Genomic DNA, 16301 nt, shown 5'->3' on the forward strand with positions numbered 1-16301 from the left:
GGAAAGGGTTGCGCACACAATCTGGTGGTCGCTCTGAACGCGGAAGTGGGACTTCTGTGGCGAGCGATGTCGCGAACGGAAAAAAACGGGTCAGTAGCCGGGACAGGAGAGCAAAAACGTGGTCGGGGTTGGAATCGAGTCATAAGCCAAGGAAAGGAGAGTAGATTTGGTTGGGGACAGAGAAAGCCGGAATGGGAGAGTAGGCGTGGTCGGGATCAAAAAACGGGTCAAAGCCGGGGGACAGACAGGAGTAAAAACAGGTGGGAGTCGGGGTCGTAAAAAGCTTGCCTAGAGTAAACTGAGGTTCGCAGACGGACTGACAACAGGTGACAGAAGGGGGTGGGTTTAAATAGGGACAGGGAGCCAATCAGAGTCCGAGGCAGTTGGCGGTAATCATGACAATTGAATTGATTTCATTTAGTTTTAAAGAAATTGATAACCCTTATAATGAGTACCATCATTTCTTATTTGTGTCGGGACCAGAACGGAGACAGGACCCACTTGCGTGACGTTTCTCACAAGTTTTATTGGAAGAAAGGGAAAGGGTTGCGCCCACGATCCGGAAAGCAGGTCGCTCTGAATACGTAAGTGGATCTTCCGTGGCGAGCGATGACGGTGTCGGGAACGGAATAACGGGTCAGTAGCCGGGACAGGAGAGCAAAAACGGGGGTGGAGGGGAGTCGTAAGCCAGGAAAGGAGAGTAGACGTGGTTGGGACAAAAAAGGTCGAAAGCCGGGACGGGAGAGCAGATGTGGTCAGGATCAAAAACGTCTCGAAGCCAGGGGACAAACGGGAGCAAAAACAGGAGTGAGTCAGAGTCGAAAAGCTTGCCTAGCGTGAACTGAGGTTCGCAGACGGACTGACAACAGGTGACAGAAGGGGGTGGGTTTAAATAGTGACAGGGAGCCAATCAGAGCTTTAATTGATTTCATTTAGTTTTAAAGAAAGGAATGGCCGTTATAATGACCAAAACTGGCATATTTTGCATTCTAATTCATTTAAAGTATGTCATTCTTATTTAATTTAAGATTTTCTTTTTCGAGTTACTCGAGTAAAAATGATGAAATCTTGTTTTATATTATGAAGAAGAATGTTAATACGGTCTTTTCTATTTGTTCATCCATCCATCCATCCATTATGTGCACCGCTTATCCTCAGTAGGGTCACGGGGGTGCTGGAGCCATTTCTATTTGTATTATTTGAATTCATTCAAAAAATGATAACCTAAATAAGAAAAATTGTGTTTTATATTAAAAATAAAATTTAAATTACACTTACTATAAGGAAAAATATTAAGACTTAGTTGAAATGATCCATTTCTTTAATTTTGCTCAAATTGAGGGTTGTTTTTTCCAACAAAAATAATCATGAATTCAATTCACAATATTTAAAGTTTATTGTTTAATTTCTTGACACTTTTTCAGGTATGTACACAGTTTTAAGGGTTTTCCTATTTTTTTTTATTTTCTAATGTTCAATTGCACATAGCAAGTACTTAGAAATCCTGACCAGTATTTAAAATAATTGAATATTTGATTTTGGGGGGGAATTTGTATCAAAAAACACAAAGAATCCACGGCTAACGGATGCTAACGTTAGCCAAGCGCTAAATCTCCTGCCCGCTGCTATCAATAAACAGCAGCTCGCACACCCCAACGGAGCTTTATCGTCGCCGGCGACTTTAATCGGGCATGTTTATGGACTGTACTCCCCAAATCCATTCAATACGTGGACTGAGCAATTCGGGAAAATACACTGGACTGTGTCAACAGTAATATCAAACATCTAGTTGGATCTGGTCATCTCTGTCTGTCCCTCATACACCCCCCTCCGAAGGAAAACAAAGCCTACTTACAACAAAGACAGTTAGTTCTTTGTTCCCTTATCCTCACTGTAAATGTGGAACTGGAGTCGTCCAATTTTGTTGTCACAGCATATCCCATGTTGTAACAATGACAATAAAGGCATATTCTATTCTATTCTAATTTTACAAGAATTGATTTTTGGACTATTAAGAAATACACTGAAATAGAGTATTCATCACAATTGGAGACGATTGAATTTTTATTTTATGTTTAATTTCTAGAAACAAATATTGACCATGAGCGTGGAATTGAATTTTTTCTATTATTATTATTATTATTTCCCCATGTTCAATTGCACATAGCAAGTACTCAGAAATCCTGCCCAGTATTTTTACCCGCTTCGATCCATTTTGATGGTCGTCGTCGAGACGTTGAATAATTGAATTCCGAGCTAGCTCCCGAAGATGATCCGGACCGTGTTGCACAAATGCACGCGTTGCCCCCTGGGGGACGGAGGTTTGGTTGCGGTTAATTGGAAATGAGAAGCGGGATAAAGAGGGAAGGGCTCACGTTCCATGAGGAAGGGGCGGAGCCATTGAGGATGGAGGAGAAAAAGAAGAAAAGCAGAAGAAGAAACGTCTTCGAGGTTTGGACGTCGCCGAGCCGAGCGAGAACATTTCCCGTTATCTCTTTTGCTGCCGAGTTATTTCCCATGATGGTTTGGGGCTGGCTGACGGACTTCTTCACGTACGAGACCACCAAATCGGTGGTGGTCAAGAGTTGGTCTGTGGGCATCATCAACAGGATCGTGCAGCTGCTCATCATCACTTATTTTGTCGGGTGAGAATGGATTTTTCGGTGTTTTTAATTCTTTGTGTTTTTAGTTCCCCCTTATCACGTATTTCATCAGGTGAGAATGGGGTTTTTTGTTATCATTTTTTTCATCGAGTGAGAATGGATTTTGTTTATCTTTTTAATTCCCTCTAATCACTTTTTTTTTTTAATTCGTTGTCATCACTTATTTTGTCAGGTGAGAATGGAGTTTTCTGTGTTTTTAATTCCTTCGCATCATCACTTATTTTATCTGGTGAGAATGGATTTATTTGTGTTTTTAGTTCCCCCTTATCACGTATTTCATCAGGTGAGAATGGGTTTTTTGTTTTCCTTATCATTTTTTTCATCGAGTGAGAATGGATTTTGTTTATCTTTTTAATTCCCTCTAATCACTTTTTTCATCATGTGAGAATTGTTTTTTTTTGGTGTGTTTTTAATTCCTTGTCATCACTTATTTTGTCGGGTGAGAATGGATTTTTCTGTGTTTTTAATTCCTTCTCATCATCACTTATTTGATCTGGTGAGAATAAATTTCTTTGTGTTTTTAATTCCCTCTTATAACTTCATCAGGTGAGAATAGATTTTTTTTTGTTTTCCTTCTTATTATCACTTATTTTGTCTGGTGAGGACAGATTTATTTGTGTTTTAATTTCCCCTTATCACTTATTTCTTCAGGTGAGAATATATGAGAATAGATTTTTTGTGATTTTAATTCCTTACCACCATCCCTTATTTTGTCTGGTGAGAACAGATTCATCTGTGTTTTTAGTTACCCCATTATCACTTATTTCATCAGGTGAGAAAGGTTTTTTGTTTTTTTAATTCTTTCTCTGCACTTATTTTGTCGGGTGAGAATGGATTTATTTGTGTTTTAATTCCCTCTAATCACATATTTCATCAGGTAAGAATAGATTTTTTTGTGTTCCTAATTCCTCCACATTATCACTCTTTTTGTTGGGTGGGTGAGAATGGTTGTATTTGTGTTTTTTTATCATCGCTTATTCTGATGGGCGATAATGGATTTTTTGGTGCTTTTTAATGGATTTATTTTATTTTTGTTTTGAATTTCTTAGCACTTGTTTTGTCGGGTGAGAATGCAATTTATTTGTATTTTTATCTCTTCGTGTCCATCACTTATACCGTAGGTTAATAATGGATTTAATTGTGTTTTCAAATCCATCTTATGATCACTCATTTCATCGTGTGAGAATGGATTTATTTGTGTTTTAAATCCCTTTTTGAATTTTTCATGTATTTTTATAATGTGTATTCAAAAAATAGTCCTAATAATTATAAAATTCAAAATTGGATTTTGAACGTGCATAAAAACACAATATATAATCCATTTTTTTCGAACGTCTAAAAAAACGAAACATTTATTTGTGAACAAATTGTTTTTTTTATTTTTAATTGTGAACAAAAAACTCAAGTATTCATTATAATTGTACCAGAATTGAATTTTGGATTTCAGACGTGTTTTCAAAACGATCGCTCATCACAGTTGTACAAAATTGAAGTTTTTTTTTATTTTAGGTATCTCTAAAAAAAAAGTATTAAGAAACTCCCAAATATTTAGGATTGTGTCATTGAATTTTTGATTTTGAGCGTTTATATTTAAAAAAACGCAGAAAACTGATATTCATCACAGTTGAAGGAAATGGCATTTTTCTTCTTAAGCTTTATAAGAAAAACGCAAACAAGGGTAGATCGTATAATTGACATTTTTTCATCTTTTTTTTAAAAATAATCTTGTTTTGGACGTGCATAAAAACACAATATATAATCTATTTTTTTATGTACCGTATTTTCCGCACTATAGGGCGCACCGGGTTATAGGGCGCACCCCCAAAAAATAGTTTTTGGTCCTGTATTTTCCATACATAAGGCGCACCGGATTATAAGGCGCTACAATGGTAACGTGGACAAAACAGTCAAATGGTTCAGTCCAACTGATTACCCCCTTAACATTCCCAAAGCTTGCAAAGAAGCAAATACGTGTCGAGAACACGTGCGGATGCGGTGTCCGTACCATGTCACTTAAATGCGTCATTTCAAATATCATTCGGAAGGTTCAAGTCTTGGGATTCAAGAAATGCCAACCATTCCTTAGTTTCTATTTTCTTTTTTGCTCGCAACTTTACTGTGCATATGACAATAAACGCTTGGAATCGAGTTGAATTCACTCAACTCATCACAGCAACATCAAGATGGTTCTAAAACAAGATACCGGGAAAATAGAAAGCTGCATAACTCACCTAAGTTCTCACGTTCAATAACGATACGCAACCATGGTCCTCTTATATCCGTGAGTGGAGTCAATCCAGGAGAGTCAAATATTTACAAATACAGACTAATAAAACATGTTTCTTTATGTTGTACTTTAGCAAGCTTGCTAAGCTTGCTACGCCATTGCTAAACTCGGCCAATTGCAGGGTTTGTTTTGGCCATCTAGCCAATCCGGGGCTCCGAATAGCTTCAGCCAATAGCGATCGATTTAACGGATGATTGACACATCTTTTTCGGCCAATTGCAGGGTTTGTTTCGGTCCTCTAGCCTATCCGAGGCTCCAAATAACTTTAGCCAATAGTGATCGATTCAAATGATGATTGACACATTGGTTAGCCAATGAAACGCCGGTAAATAAATCCCAGCATACACCGCGGACTTCTTGGCGTTCGGGGGAAAATCGAGTCGGCGGCTACAAGTTACCGGTAGTTGCAAGACTTTGCGACTTAATATTGATCCATAAATAAGGCGCACTGTATTATAAGGCGCATGGTCAGCTTTTGAAAAAAATCAGACTTTTAGGTGCGCCTTATAGTGCGGAAAATACGGTAATCTATTTTTTTTGAACATCTAGAAAACGAAACAGATATCTATCGTATATATTTATTTGTTTACAAATTGAATTTTTCATTTTTAATTCTTTACAAAAACACAAGTATTCATTATGATTGTATAAGAATTGAATTTTGGATTTCAAACGTGTTTTCAAAACGAACGCTCATCACAGTTGTACAAAATTGAATTTTTTCTTTTATTAAAAAAAAAACACAGAACGTATATTGATCATTTGTATATAATTGAATTTTCAAAATTATTTTTATGTTTATTAAAAAAATAGTCATAATAATCGTATAATAGTTTTTTGTTTTGGAACGTGCATAAAAAACACAAAATAAAACATTTTTTTAACTTCTCGAAAGAAGCAAGACCAATATTTATCAAAAGTGTAAAATAATTGAATATTTGATTTTGGGGGGGAATCTGTATCAAAAAAACACAAAGTATCCATTCTAATTGTACGAGAATTGATTTTTTTTCAATTTGAGCGCTTAATAAGAAATACACTGAACCAAAGTATTCATCACAATTGTAGACGATTGAATTTTTATTTTGTTTTTAATTTCTAGAAACACGCAAAACAAAAATTGAGCGTGAGTGTGGAATTGAATTTTTAAATGTACTTTTAGAACCTTTATTTAAAAAAAAAAAAAAAGTCTTATAGAATTTCATTTTGGAGGTTGAAGATGCACAAAAACAAAAAGAAAACTAATATTCATCATGATTATATAATACGTTTTATTATTATTTTTGAATGAGCATAAAAAATTAAACAATAATTGAATTTTTGATTTTGAGCTAGTAAAAAAAAACACAGAAAATTAATATTCATCACAATTGTAGAAAATGTCATTTAATTTTATATTAAACGTTTATTAAGAGAAACATACATTGACCATAAATGTTTAATTGAATTAATTTAATTTGAACATGTTTATAACAAAAAGCTAAAAAAAAGTACAATAAAGAAATGAAAGCGAAATAAAAAATAATTATCGTGGATTAAAACACTTTAAAAAGCGCGTAAAAGTACTTTGAAAAATGTATAGAAATATTTCTAAAATGCATTGTTTTTTTTATTTTCCAATGACTTGCTTAAGAATCATCCTAAACTTTAAATCAAGAAATGTATGACATTTGAAAATAATATATTTTAATATTTTTTGTGCTAGGTCGAACAAAAAACAAAAATAGTAAGTAAATAAAGGCAACAAAAATATACCCCTTTGTGACTAGTAAAACGTCCTAAACTTTGAGTTACTAAGTTTATGGCCTTTAAAATATAGATTTAAATAATTGTATCTCTATCAAATAAAAAAAACTAAACAATAACTAAAGAACAAGTAAATAAAGATATAAATAAAATATGTAAAACGTCCTACATCTCAAATTAAGAAATATATGACCTTTAAAAACATATATTTAATCTCCTTGTTTTGTCAAATAAAAAACAGAATAATGATTGAAGTAAAATATGTAGAATATAGAAAAAAAAAGTATGCGGTGGTGCATGATATCTTGTGACCGGCTTTCAAAACGTCCTAAACTTAGAATTAGGAAATATAAGACTTTTAAATGTATATATATTTAAATGCTGTTTCAGCTTTGTCAAATACAAATTAACAAGTAGATAAATATAACATGTAGAAAAACGAAAGTATACGGTTCATCTTGTCCTAAAGTTTATAATGTCCTAAACTTTGAGTTAAGATATGTATGAACTTAAAATATATATATTCATTTTTCTATTTTATCAAATAAATGAAGGTGTAAAGTATAGAAAAAAAGTATACGGACTTACATGACATCTTGTGACCGGTTTTCAAAACGTCCTAAACTTAGAAATAGGAAATATAAGACTTTTAAACGTATATATAATTAAACACTGTTTCAGCTTTGTCAAATAAAAATTAACAAGTAGATAAACATAACATATAGAAAAAAAGAAAGTATACGGTTCATCTTGTCCTAAAGTTCATAATGTCCTAAACTTTGAGTTAAGATATGTATGAACTTAATATATATATATATTCATTTTTTTATTTTATCAAATAAATGAAGGTGTAAAGTATAGAAAAAAAGTATACGGACTTACATGACATCTTGTGACCGGTTTTCAAAACGTCCTAAACTTCGTAATAGGAAATATAAGACTTTTAAACGTATATATATTTAAATATTGTTTTAGTTTTGTCAAATAAAAATTAACAAGTAGATAAACATAACAGAGAAAATAAAAGTATACAGAGTTCATCTTGTGACTGCCAGGCAAAATGTCCTAAACTTTGAGTTAAGATATGTATGAACTTAAAATATAGATATTCATTTTTCTATTTTGTCAAAAAAATGAACAGGTAAAGTATAGGATAAAAAGTATACAGACTTGCATGATATCTTGTGACCAGCTTTCAAAACGTCCTAAACTTAGAAATAGGAAATATAAGACTTTTAAACGTATATATAATTAAACACTGTTTCAGCTTTGTCAAATAAAAATTAACAAGTAGATAAACATAACATATAGAAAAAAAGAAAGTATACGGTTCATCTTGTCCTAAAGTTCATAATGTCCTAAACTTTGAGTTAAGATATGTATGAACTTAATATATATATATATTCATTTTTTTATTTTATCAAATAAATGAAGGTGTAAAGTATAGAAAAAAAGTATACGGACTTACATGACATCTTGTGACCGGTTTTCAAAACGTCCTAAACTTCGTAATAGGAAATATAAGACTTTTAAACGTATATATATTTAAATATTGTTTTAGTTTTGTCAAATAAAAATTAACAAGTAGATAAACATAACAGAGAAAATAAAAGTATACAGAGTTCATCTTGTGACTGCCAGGCAAAATGTCCTAAACTTTGAGTTAAGATATGTATGAACTTAAAATATAGATATTCATTTTTCTATTTTGTCAAAAAAATGAACAGGTAAAGTATAGGATAAAAAGTATACAGACTTGCATGATATCTTGTGACCAGCTTTCAAAACGTCCTAAACTTAGAAATAGGAAATATAAGACTTTTAAACGTATATATAATTAAACACTGTTTCAGCTTTGTCAAATAAAAATTAACAAGTAGATAAACATAACATATAGAAAAAAAGAAAGTATACGGTTCATCTTGTCCTAAAGTTCATAATGTCCTAAACTTTGAGTTAAGATATGTATGAACTTAATATATATATATTCATTTTTTTATTTTTTCAAATAAATGAAGGTGTAAAGTATAGAAAAAAAGTATACGGACTTACATGACATCTTGTGACCGGTTTTCAAAACGTCCTAAACTTAGTAATAGGAAATATAAGACTTTTAAACGTATATATATTTAAATATTGTTTTAGTTTTGTCAAATAAAAATTAACAAGTAGATAAACATAACAGAGAAAATAAAAGTATACAGAGTTCATCTTGTGACTGCCGGGCAAAATGTCCTAAACTTTGAGTTAAGATATGTATGAACTTAAAATATATATATTCATCTTTCTATTTTGTCAAATAAATGAAGGTGTAAAGTATAGAAAAAAAGTATACGGACTTGCATGATATCTTGTGACCGGCTTTCAAAACGTCCTAAACTTAGAAATAGGAAATATAAGACTTTTAAACGTATATATAATTAAACACTGTTTCAGCTTTGTCAAATAAAAATTAACAAGTAGATAAACATAACATATAGAAAAAAAGAAAGTATACAGTTCATCTTGTGACTGCCAGGCGAAATGTCCTAAACTTTGAGATAGATATGTATGAACTTAAAATATATATATTCATTTTTCTATTTTGTTAAATAAATCAAGATGTAAAGTATAGAAAAAATATATATACGGACTTACATGATATCTTGTGACCGGCTTTCAAAACGTCCTAAACTTTGAGTAAATAAGTGTATGACCTCATTTTTTTGCCTAGCTGGGTGTTCATCCACGAGAAAGCCTACCAGGTATCGGACACAGGCATCGAGTCGTCCGTGATGACCAAAGTGAAAGGATTCGGCTACCATCAGAACCGTTTGATGGACGTGGCCGACTACGTTTTCCCTCAGCAGGTGGCGCTATTGCACGCGAGGTCCTAAAGTTTCTTTATTTCCGGAACTCGATTTCTGTTTGTCGCAGGGCGCGGCCGTCTTCTGCATCATGACCAAGCTCATCATCACCGAGAACCAGTTCCAAGGGAAATGTGGAGAAGTAAAACTACTTTCAATTCCAATTGTCTTTGTCGTTTGGAAGATAATCTGAGTCTTGTGCCATCAATAATAAAACCCTTTTGCGACAAAAGTGAGTACACCCTAAAGGGAAAGTTCTTGAAGTGTATGGTCTGAGTTTTCCTGCACCTATCTTTCATAGATAACATTTGGATTTGACGCTGTGCACGTTCATTCTGCTTGTTTGGACTTACAATTCGAGCCCTGTTGTGATTGAGTCCAAAATTTTTAAAACCGCTGGAGGAGCTTGGCCACTGTACTGCAGCTCAACTTCAGGGGGTTAGCGATCATCTTGTAGCCTACAATTCATTTTTTTAAGTCAGGGTGAAAAACTCATTTTAACTCGGGGGCCACACGATAGAACAAACATTCTGGCGGGGGCCGGACTAGTAGATTAAAGAGAAAGAAAAAGAGAGATAAAGAAATAGGAGAAAGAGGGAGAGAAAAGGAGAGAGGGTGGGACAGAGAAAGAGAGAGAGAGAGCGAGAGAGAGAGAGAGAAAGAGTGAGAGAGTGTGAGAAACAAAAGAGATAAAAAGAGAAGTTGTGAGAGGGGAAAAGAAAAGCAGAGGAAGAAAGAAATCCAAAGAGAAATAGAAAGACAGAAGGAGAGAAAAGAGAAAAGAAAGCGCAGAGGGTAGGAAGAGAGAAAGAGAAAAGGGAAAAAAAGGAATTTAAAAAGACACAGAGAGAAAGAGACAAAGAGCAACAAAGGAAGAGAAAAAGAGAGACACAGAGAATGAAAGAGACAGAGACAGAGAGTGGAAGAAAAAGGGTGGAAAACTGAGAGAAAGAAAGAAATACAGCAGTAGCTCAGGAGGTAGAGCGCTCGTCTTGGGATCAAGGGATCCCAGTTCGAATCCCGGCTCGTCCGTGTTACATGTGGAAGTGTCCTTGGGTAAGACACTGAACCCCTAATACCCCCAATAAGCAGGTTAGCGCCTTACATGGCTGCAAGGCCGCTATTGGGAAATGTGGAGCACATTGTAAAGCGCTTTGGGAAGTCATTGACTTGAAAAGCGCTAGAGAAATGCAAATCATTTCAAATCACATTTCAAGTACAGCTGGCTTTGGCAACATCAAGTGGACCTATTTCAACTTGCAGCTTGTTTTTCTCTCGCGCTTCTCTGAGTGTTGTCTCGCGGGCCGGATTCAATCCCTTAGCAAGCCTGATCTGGCCTGCGGGCCGCCTGTTTGACACCTGTGTTTTAAGGTCTCAGGAGAGTTCCTTGCCATGGTGTGCCATCTTAGGAGTTTCAGTGAGCAGTATGACTGAGTGTACTACCCCCTATTCATAGTCACATGATATTTTGGAGGGAAAATGACAAGCATATTAATGGCTATAGTTTGAATTTTTTCAGGATTAAAATAAATTTCAGTGATAAACAGTATAATGAAATCTGCAGAAATACGAAGAGTGTACTCACTTTTGTGACATACTGTATAATTATCTAAGTATGTGTACTCTTGAATGCAAATGTTTCCTTTGGATGTTTCAGAACGGGAAGCGGTACAGTTGCGAGACGAACCAGGACTGCGAGCAGCATATCGGTTCCATCCTGACAAACGGTGACGCAATATTTTTACTTTATAGAAAAAAACTACTGAGGTATTTTCCAGTTCAAAGGTGTAAAACGGGAGAAAAAAAACATCAAAATTTCACTTTCTGTATACATATTTTACCGTAACTCCACCTGGTTTAAGATCCAGAACAGCAGACGATCCGGCTTGATTTACGCATGCGGGAGAACAGGCAGCCTTCTTGGTTTGCCTCTTTCATGGCATTTTATTGAGAACGTTTTGAGGAGGTCAAAAATAATGAGGCCCGTGGTGACGCCCTGCACATCTTGTGACACCAGGAGTAGGCCAAAGAGAACGAAGACCTTAGTAAGACCTTGGTTTTTTGTCGCACCAGGAGGGGGCTAAAAGGAAATGAAGCCCTCAATAGTACTAGTAAATCAGTAAATCTATATACATCACATCCTGCATGTCTTGTGACAGCAGGAAGAGGCCAAAAGGTTTGAAGCTCTTCGTAATACTAGTAAGTATATAATGACTATGTCTGTCACACTACTTACTGTGACACCAGGAAGAGGCCAAAAAGAGTAAAGCCTGTAGTAATACTAATACATATACCAATTGGTGTCACAGACCTTTTATATCTTGTGACAGCAGGAAGAGGCCAAAATGTTTGAAGCCCTTTGTAAATCCGGTAAATATATAATGACTATATCTGTCACAGACCTTACTGTGACACCAGGAAGAGGCCAAAAAGAATGAGGGCCGTGGTAAAGCACTTCTTGTGACACCAGGAATAGCCCAAAGAGAACGAAGACCTTAGTAAAACCTTGTTTTTTTTGTCACACCAGGAGGGGGCTAAAAGGAAATGAAGCCCTCAATAGTACTAGCAAATCAGTAAATCTATATACATCACATTCTGCATGTCTTGTGACAGCAGGAAGAGGCCAAAAGGTTTGAAGCTCTTTGTAATTCTCGTGAATATATTATGACTATCTGTCACAGACCTTACTGTGACACCAGGAAGAGGCCAATAAGAGTGAAGCCTGTAGTAATACTAATACATATAACAATTGGTGTCACAGACCTTTTATATCTTGTGACAGCAGGAAGAGGCCAAAAGGTTTGAAGCTCTTTGTAATTCTAGTAAATATATAATGACTATATCTGTCACAGACCTTACTGTGACACCAGGAAGAAGCCAAAAAGAATGAAGGCCATAGTATGGCACTTCTTGAGACATCAGGAGGAGGCCAAAGAGAACGAAGACCTTAGTAAGACCTTGTTTTTTTGTCGCACCAGGAGGGGGGTAAAAGGAAATGAAGCCCTCAATAGTACTAGTAAATCAGTAAATCTATATATGTCACATCCTGCGTGTCTTGTGACAGCAGGAAGAGGCCAAAATGTTTGAAGCTCTTCGTAATACTAGTAAATATACAATGACTGTATCTGTCACACACCTCATTGTGACATCGGGAAGAGGCTAAAAAGTATGAGGCCCATTGTAAGGCACTTCTTGTGACAGCAGGAAGAGGCCAAAAGGTTTGAAGCTTTTCGTAATTCTAGTAAATATATAATGACTATATCTGTCACACACCTTACTGGGACACCAGGATGAGGCCAAAAAGAATGAGGGCAGTCGTAAGGCACCTTTTGGGACACCAAGAAGAGGCCAAAAATAATAAAGCCTTGAGTAATACTAGTAAATATATGATAACCTATTTTGAGACCAGGATGAGGCCAACAAAAATGAAGCCCACACAAATACTCGTAAATGAGTGTTTTTATCTTTTCTGTCTGTTTGGCCTCTTCAGGGAGGATCACCGGCATCTGTCGCCACGACGACGGCAACGGCAAAGGTCAGTGCGAAGTGGAGGGATGGTGTCCGGTGGAGAACGACAGCGTTGCCGTGTGAGAAAAAAAGCCTTTCGGGTTTTCTCGGATTCTTTTTCTGGATTCTCATCCTTTTTGGCCTCTTCAGCGAACCCATGAAGGACGTGGAGCACTTCACCATCTTCATCAAGAACAGCATCCGCTTCCCTCTCTTCAACATCACCAGGTACAGTGCTCTTGCGAAAGGATTGACCCCCTCAAGAACCTTTGGATGTCATATTTTAGGCTTCAAACCTCGAGTTTACCATCTTATTTCTAAGACTCAACAAGATGGTAGACGCTACTGTGAAATTTTTCGGATTTTTCCACAAATACTCTATAGCACAGGGATCAAAAGGTGGCCCGCGTGCCGGATCAGGCCCGCCGAGGGCTTTAATCCGGCCCGTGAGACAACAACCAGAGAAACCCGAGAGAAAAATGAGCTGCAGTTTTAAACATGTCCACTTGATGTCACCCAACACTACTCGCAAAGTTACTACTGTAGTATCTCTCTCTCTCCTTTTTTTCTCAGTTTTTTTTCTCTCTCACCTTCTCTTTCTCTCTCTTGCAGTCCCTTCTTTTTCACACTTTCTATCTTTCTCTTTTTCTCTTTCTTGCTCTTTCTTTCTTTGATTTCTCTCTCTTCCTCTCTCTAACCCTCTTTCTTCCTCTCTTTTTTCCTCTTCTCAACCTCTCCCTCTTTCTCTCCATTTTCTGATTTTTTCTCCCTTTTTCTTTTTCTCTTTTGCTTTCCCATTCATTTGCATCTTTCTTTCTCACTCCCCCCATTTCCCCTCTTTCTTTCTTATGCTCACTCTTTTTCTTTCTCATTCTGTCTTTTTCTCTTATTCTTTTGATCTTTCTTTTTTCCACTTGTCTTCTCTTTTTACTTCTCTTAGCATATCTTTCTCCCATTTTATCTCTTCTTTCTTTCTGTCTGTTCTTTTTTCTCCCTTTCTTTCTCTATTGTGCCCTCTCTCTATTGTGCTCTCTGGATTTTTTCTCACTCTCCCTTTTCTGTCTCTATAACCTTCTTTCATGGTCTCTATCGCTTTTTATCTCTCTCTTTTTTTCTCTTTCTCTCTCTCTTTCTGTCTCTCTTTCCGTCACTCTCTCTCTTTCTTTCTTTCTTTCTCTTTAATGTATAAGCCCCCATGATATTTCTTTTCTAGCTTGGGGCCCATGGCTCATATGAATTTGACACCCCTGCTCTATCAGATTGAGGTCTAGATTTTGGCAAGGCCAGAAAAACTAATCATTCAAAACCATCAAGTGTAGATTTTGCTTTATGTTGAGAATCAAGCGGAACATGTGCCCCATTCTCGGGTGACTTTCAGACTCCAGCTAATTTTCTGCCAGGAGGCCCCAAATTTGGCTCCATCCATCTCCCCACCAACTCTAACCATAAGCAACCCTAGAGCGTGATACTGCCACCACCATGTTTGACAGTGGGCATTGTTTTCAGGGTGATATGCGGTGTTCCTCTTACGCCATTCAGCCCAAAAAATTCCATTTTGGTTTTATCTAGCCAGATGTTATTTGCGACTTCAACTTGAATACTTGAATGAAGGTTTTTTTTTTATTATTCCCGATTTTACGTCATCGTAACTGGATTTTGTGTCACGGTAGGTACGTTTTTGTTTTTTAGGGGCAACTTCCCGTCCAGTATGACGTCGGACGATATCAAGAGGTGTAAATATCATCCGGATCGCAATCCCTTCTGCCCCATTTTCGCCGTGGGCGATATCTTCAAGTACACGGGCCAGAACGCGACCGGCCTGGCCAAGCAGGTTCCATTCCCTCTTCCATACTTAGCCCCCATTGTAGCTTTTGCCGCTAAGCTAATGCAGTTAGCCCTTAATAGAATAGAATAGAATATACCTTTATTATCATTGTTACAAAATGGGTTGAACATATTGTGACACGAAATTGCACGTGGCACTCCAGGTTCACATTTAACAGCGCTCGTCCCTGCGTTTCCTTTGTGAGATTTGGAAAAAGAATCAATACGGATAGATAGATTTGGGGATTTTTTTTTTCCCTTCACAAAAATCAAGCAAAATAGTCCCATTTAGATTATTTAAATTAGATTTTTTTAAATTATTATGAAGAGGAAAAATAATGCCTAAAATAAGCTAAATTCTACAGCATCCATTTATTTATTTATTTTTTTTTCAAAAATAAAACTCAATAATCCATATTCAATGATTTTAATTATGTCCCTAAAAATATTATAAACAAGAAAATAATCCCTAAAATGATGGGCTCCAGCACCCCCGCGACCCTACCGAGGATAAACGATCCAGATAATGGATGGATGGATGGATAATCCCTAAGATTTTCAAAATTCTTTTATTTTGGAGGATAATTTTTCTTCCGACTTATTTTCTCTCAAAAATGAGACAAAATAATCCATATTAGATGATTTTAATTAATATTAATAAGAAAAGTAATCCCCAAAATATGCAAAATTTCTTAAAAATGGATCAAAATTCATTATTTTTTTGTTTTTATTTTCTTTTTTCTTTTTTCTCAAAAGTGAGACGGAATAATCCATATGCATTATGGAATTTTGATTTTAATTTTTGTAATTATTATTCATAAGAAAATGATCCCTAAAATTTGCTAAATTCTCTTAAAATTGATTAAGATTCTTGTTTTTTTGTTTTCTGGTATAATTTATTCTTATGACCTATTTTATTTTTAAAAAATGAGATAAAATAGTCCACATTATACTATTTAAATGATATTTTTGTAATTATTAAGAAAAAATCATCTATAAATTGACAAAATTCTGTGAGAATTATTAATTTTTTGGGTTGATTCATTTTTTTTGGTATCATTTTGATTTTTTTCATAATAAAAATTGATCTGAATTGTTCATATTAGTTATTTAAATGATATATTCTTCAAATTATTATTAACAAAAAAATATATATGTTTTTGAAGTATTACTGTAGTATAACCTTTGCAGTATCTCTGTTGTAATATTTCTGTAGTAGTATTTTTGTATTATTTTATAGTCTTTTTTTTCTTTTTAGAATGAAAGCAAAATAATATACTTTCCTTATTGTTTTTGAGCACCAAAATTTGATATTTAGTTCTTTAGTAATTTTGTAATATGTCATTTTGTTGTAGACACACAAAGGGACATTGTTGGCATGGAGAAAAACGATTTTTATGATATATAAGTACTTTATTCATAATGATA

General features: G+C 35.2%; 1 protein-coding gene across 1 annotated transcript in view; it reads left to right on the top strand.

Moving 5' to 3' along the window:
• Window positions 1-2461: 2461 nt before the first annotated feature.
• The window catches only part of p2rx3a (purinergic receptor P2X, ligand-gated ion channel, 3a), a 19099-nt gene continuing 5259 nt past the window's right edge, over window positions 2462-16301 (top strand). The window contains exons 1-7 of the mRNA XM_088344324.1: window positions 2462-2645; window positions 9410-9545; window positions 9613-9684; window positions 11200-11269; window positions 13033-13129; window positions 13200-13277; window positions 14739-14880. Of these exons, the coding sequence (XP_088200450.1) occupies window positions 2518-2645; window positions 9410-9545; window positions 9613-9684; window positions 11200-11269; window positions 13033-13129; window positions 13200-13277; window positions 14739-14880 (723 nt within the window). The 5' untranslated portion in view covers window positions 2462-2517. The remainder of the gene's footprint in view (window positions 2646-9409; window positions 9546-9612; window positions 9685-11199; window positions 11270-13032; window positions 13130-13199; window positions 13278-14738; window positions 14881-16301) is intronic.

The sequence above is a fragment of the Urocampus carinirostris genome, chromosome 9, assembly GCF_059441175.1.
Source record: "Urocampus carinirostris isolate Australia breed hairy pipefish chromosome 9, RoL_Ucar_1.0, whole genome shotgun sequence".
NCBI classification, from domain to species: domain Eukaryota; kingdom Metazoa; phylum Chordata; class Actinopteri; order Syngnathiformes; family Syngnathidae; genus Urocampus; species Urocampus carinirostris.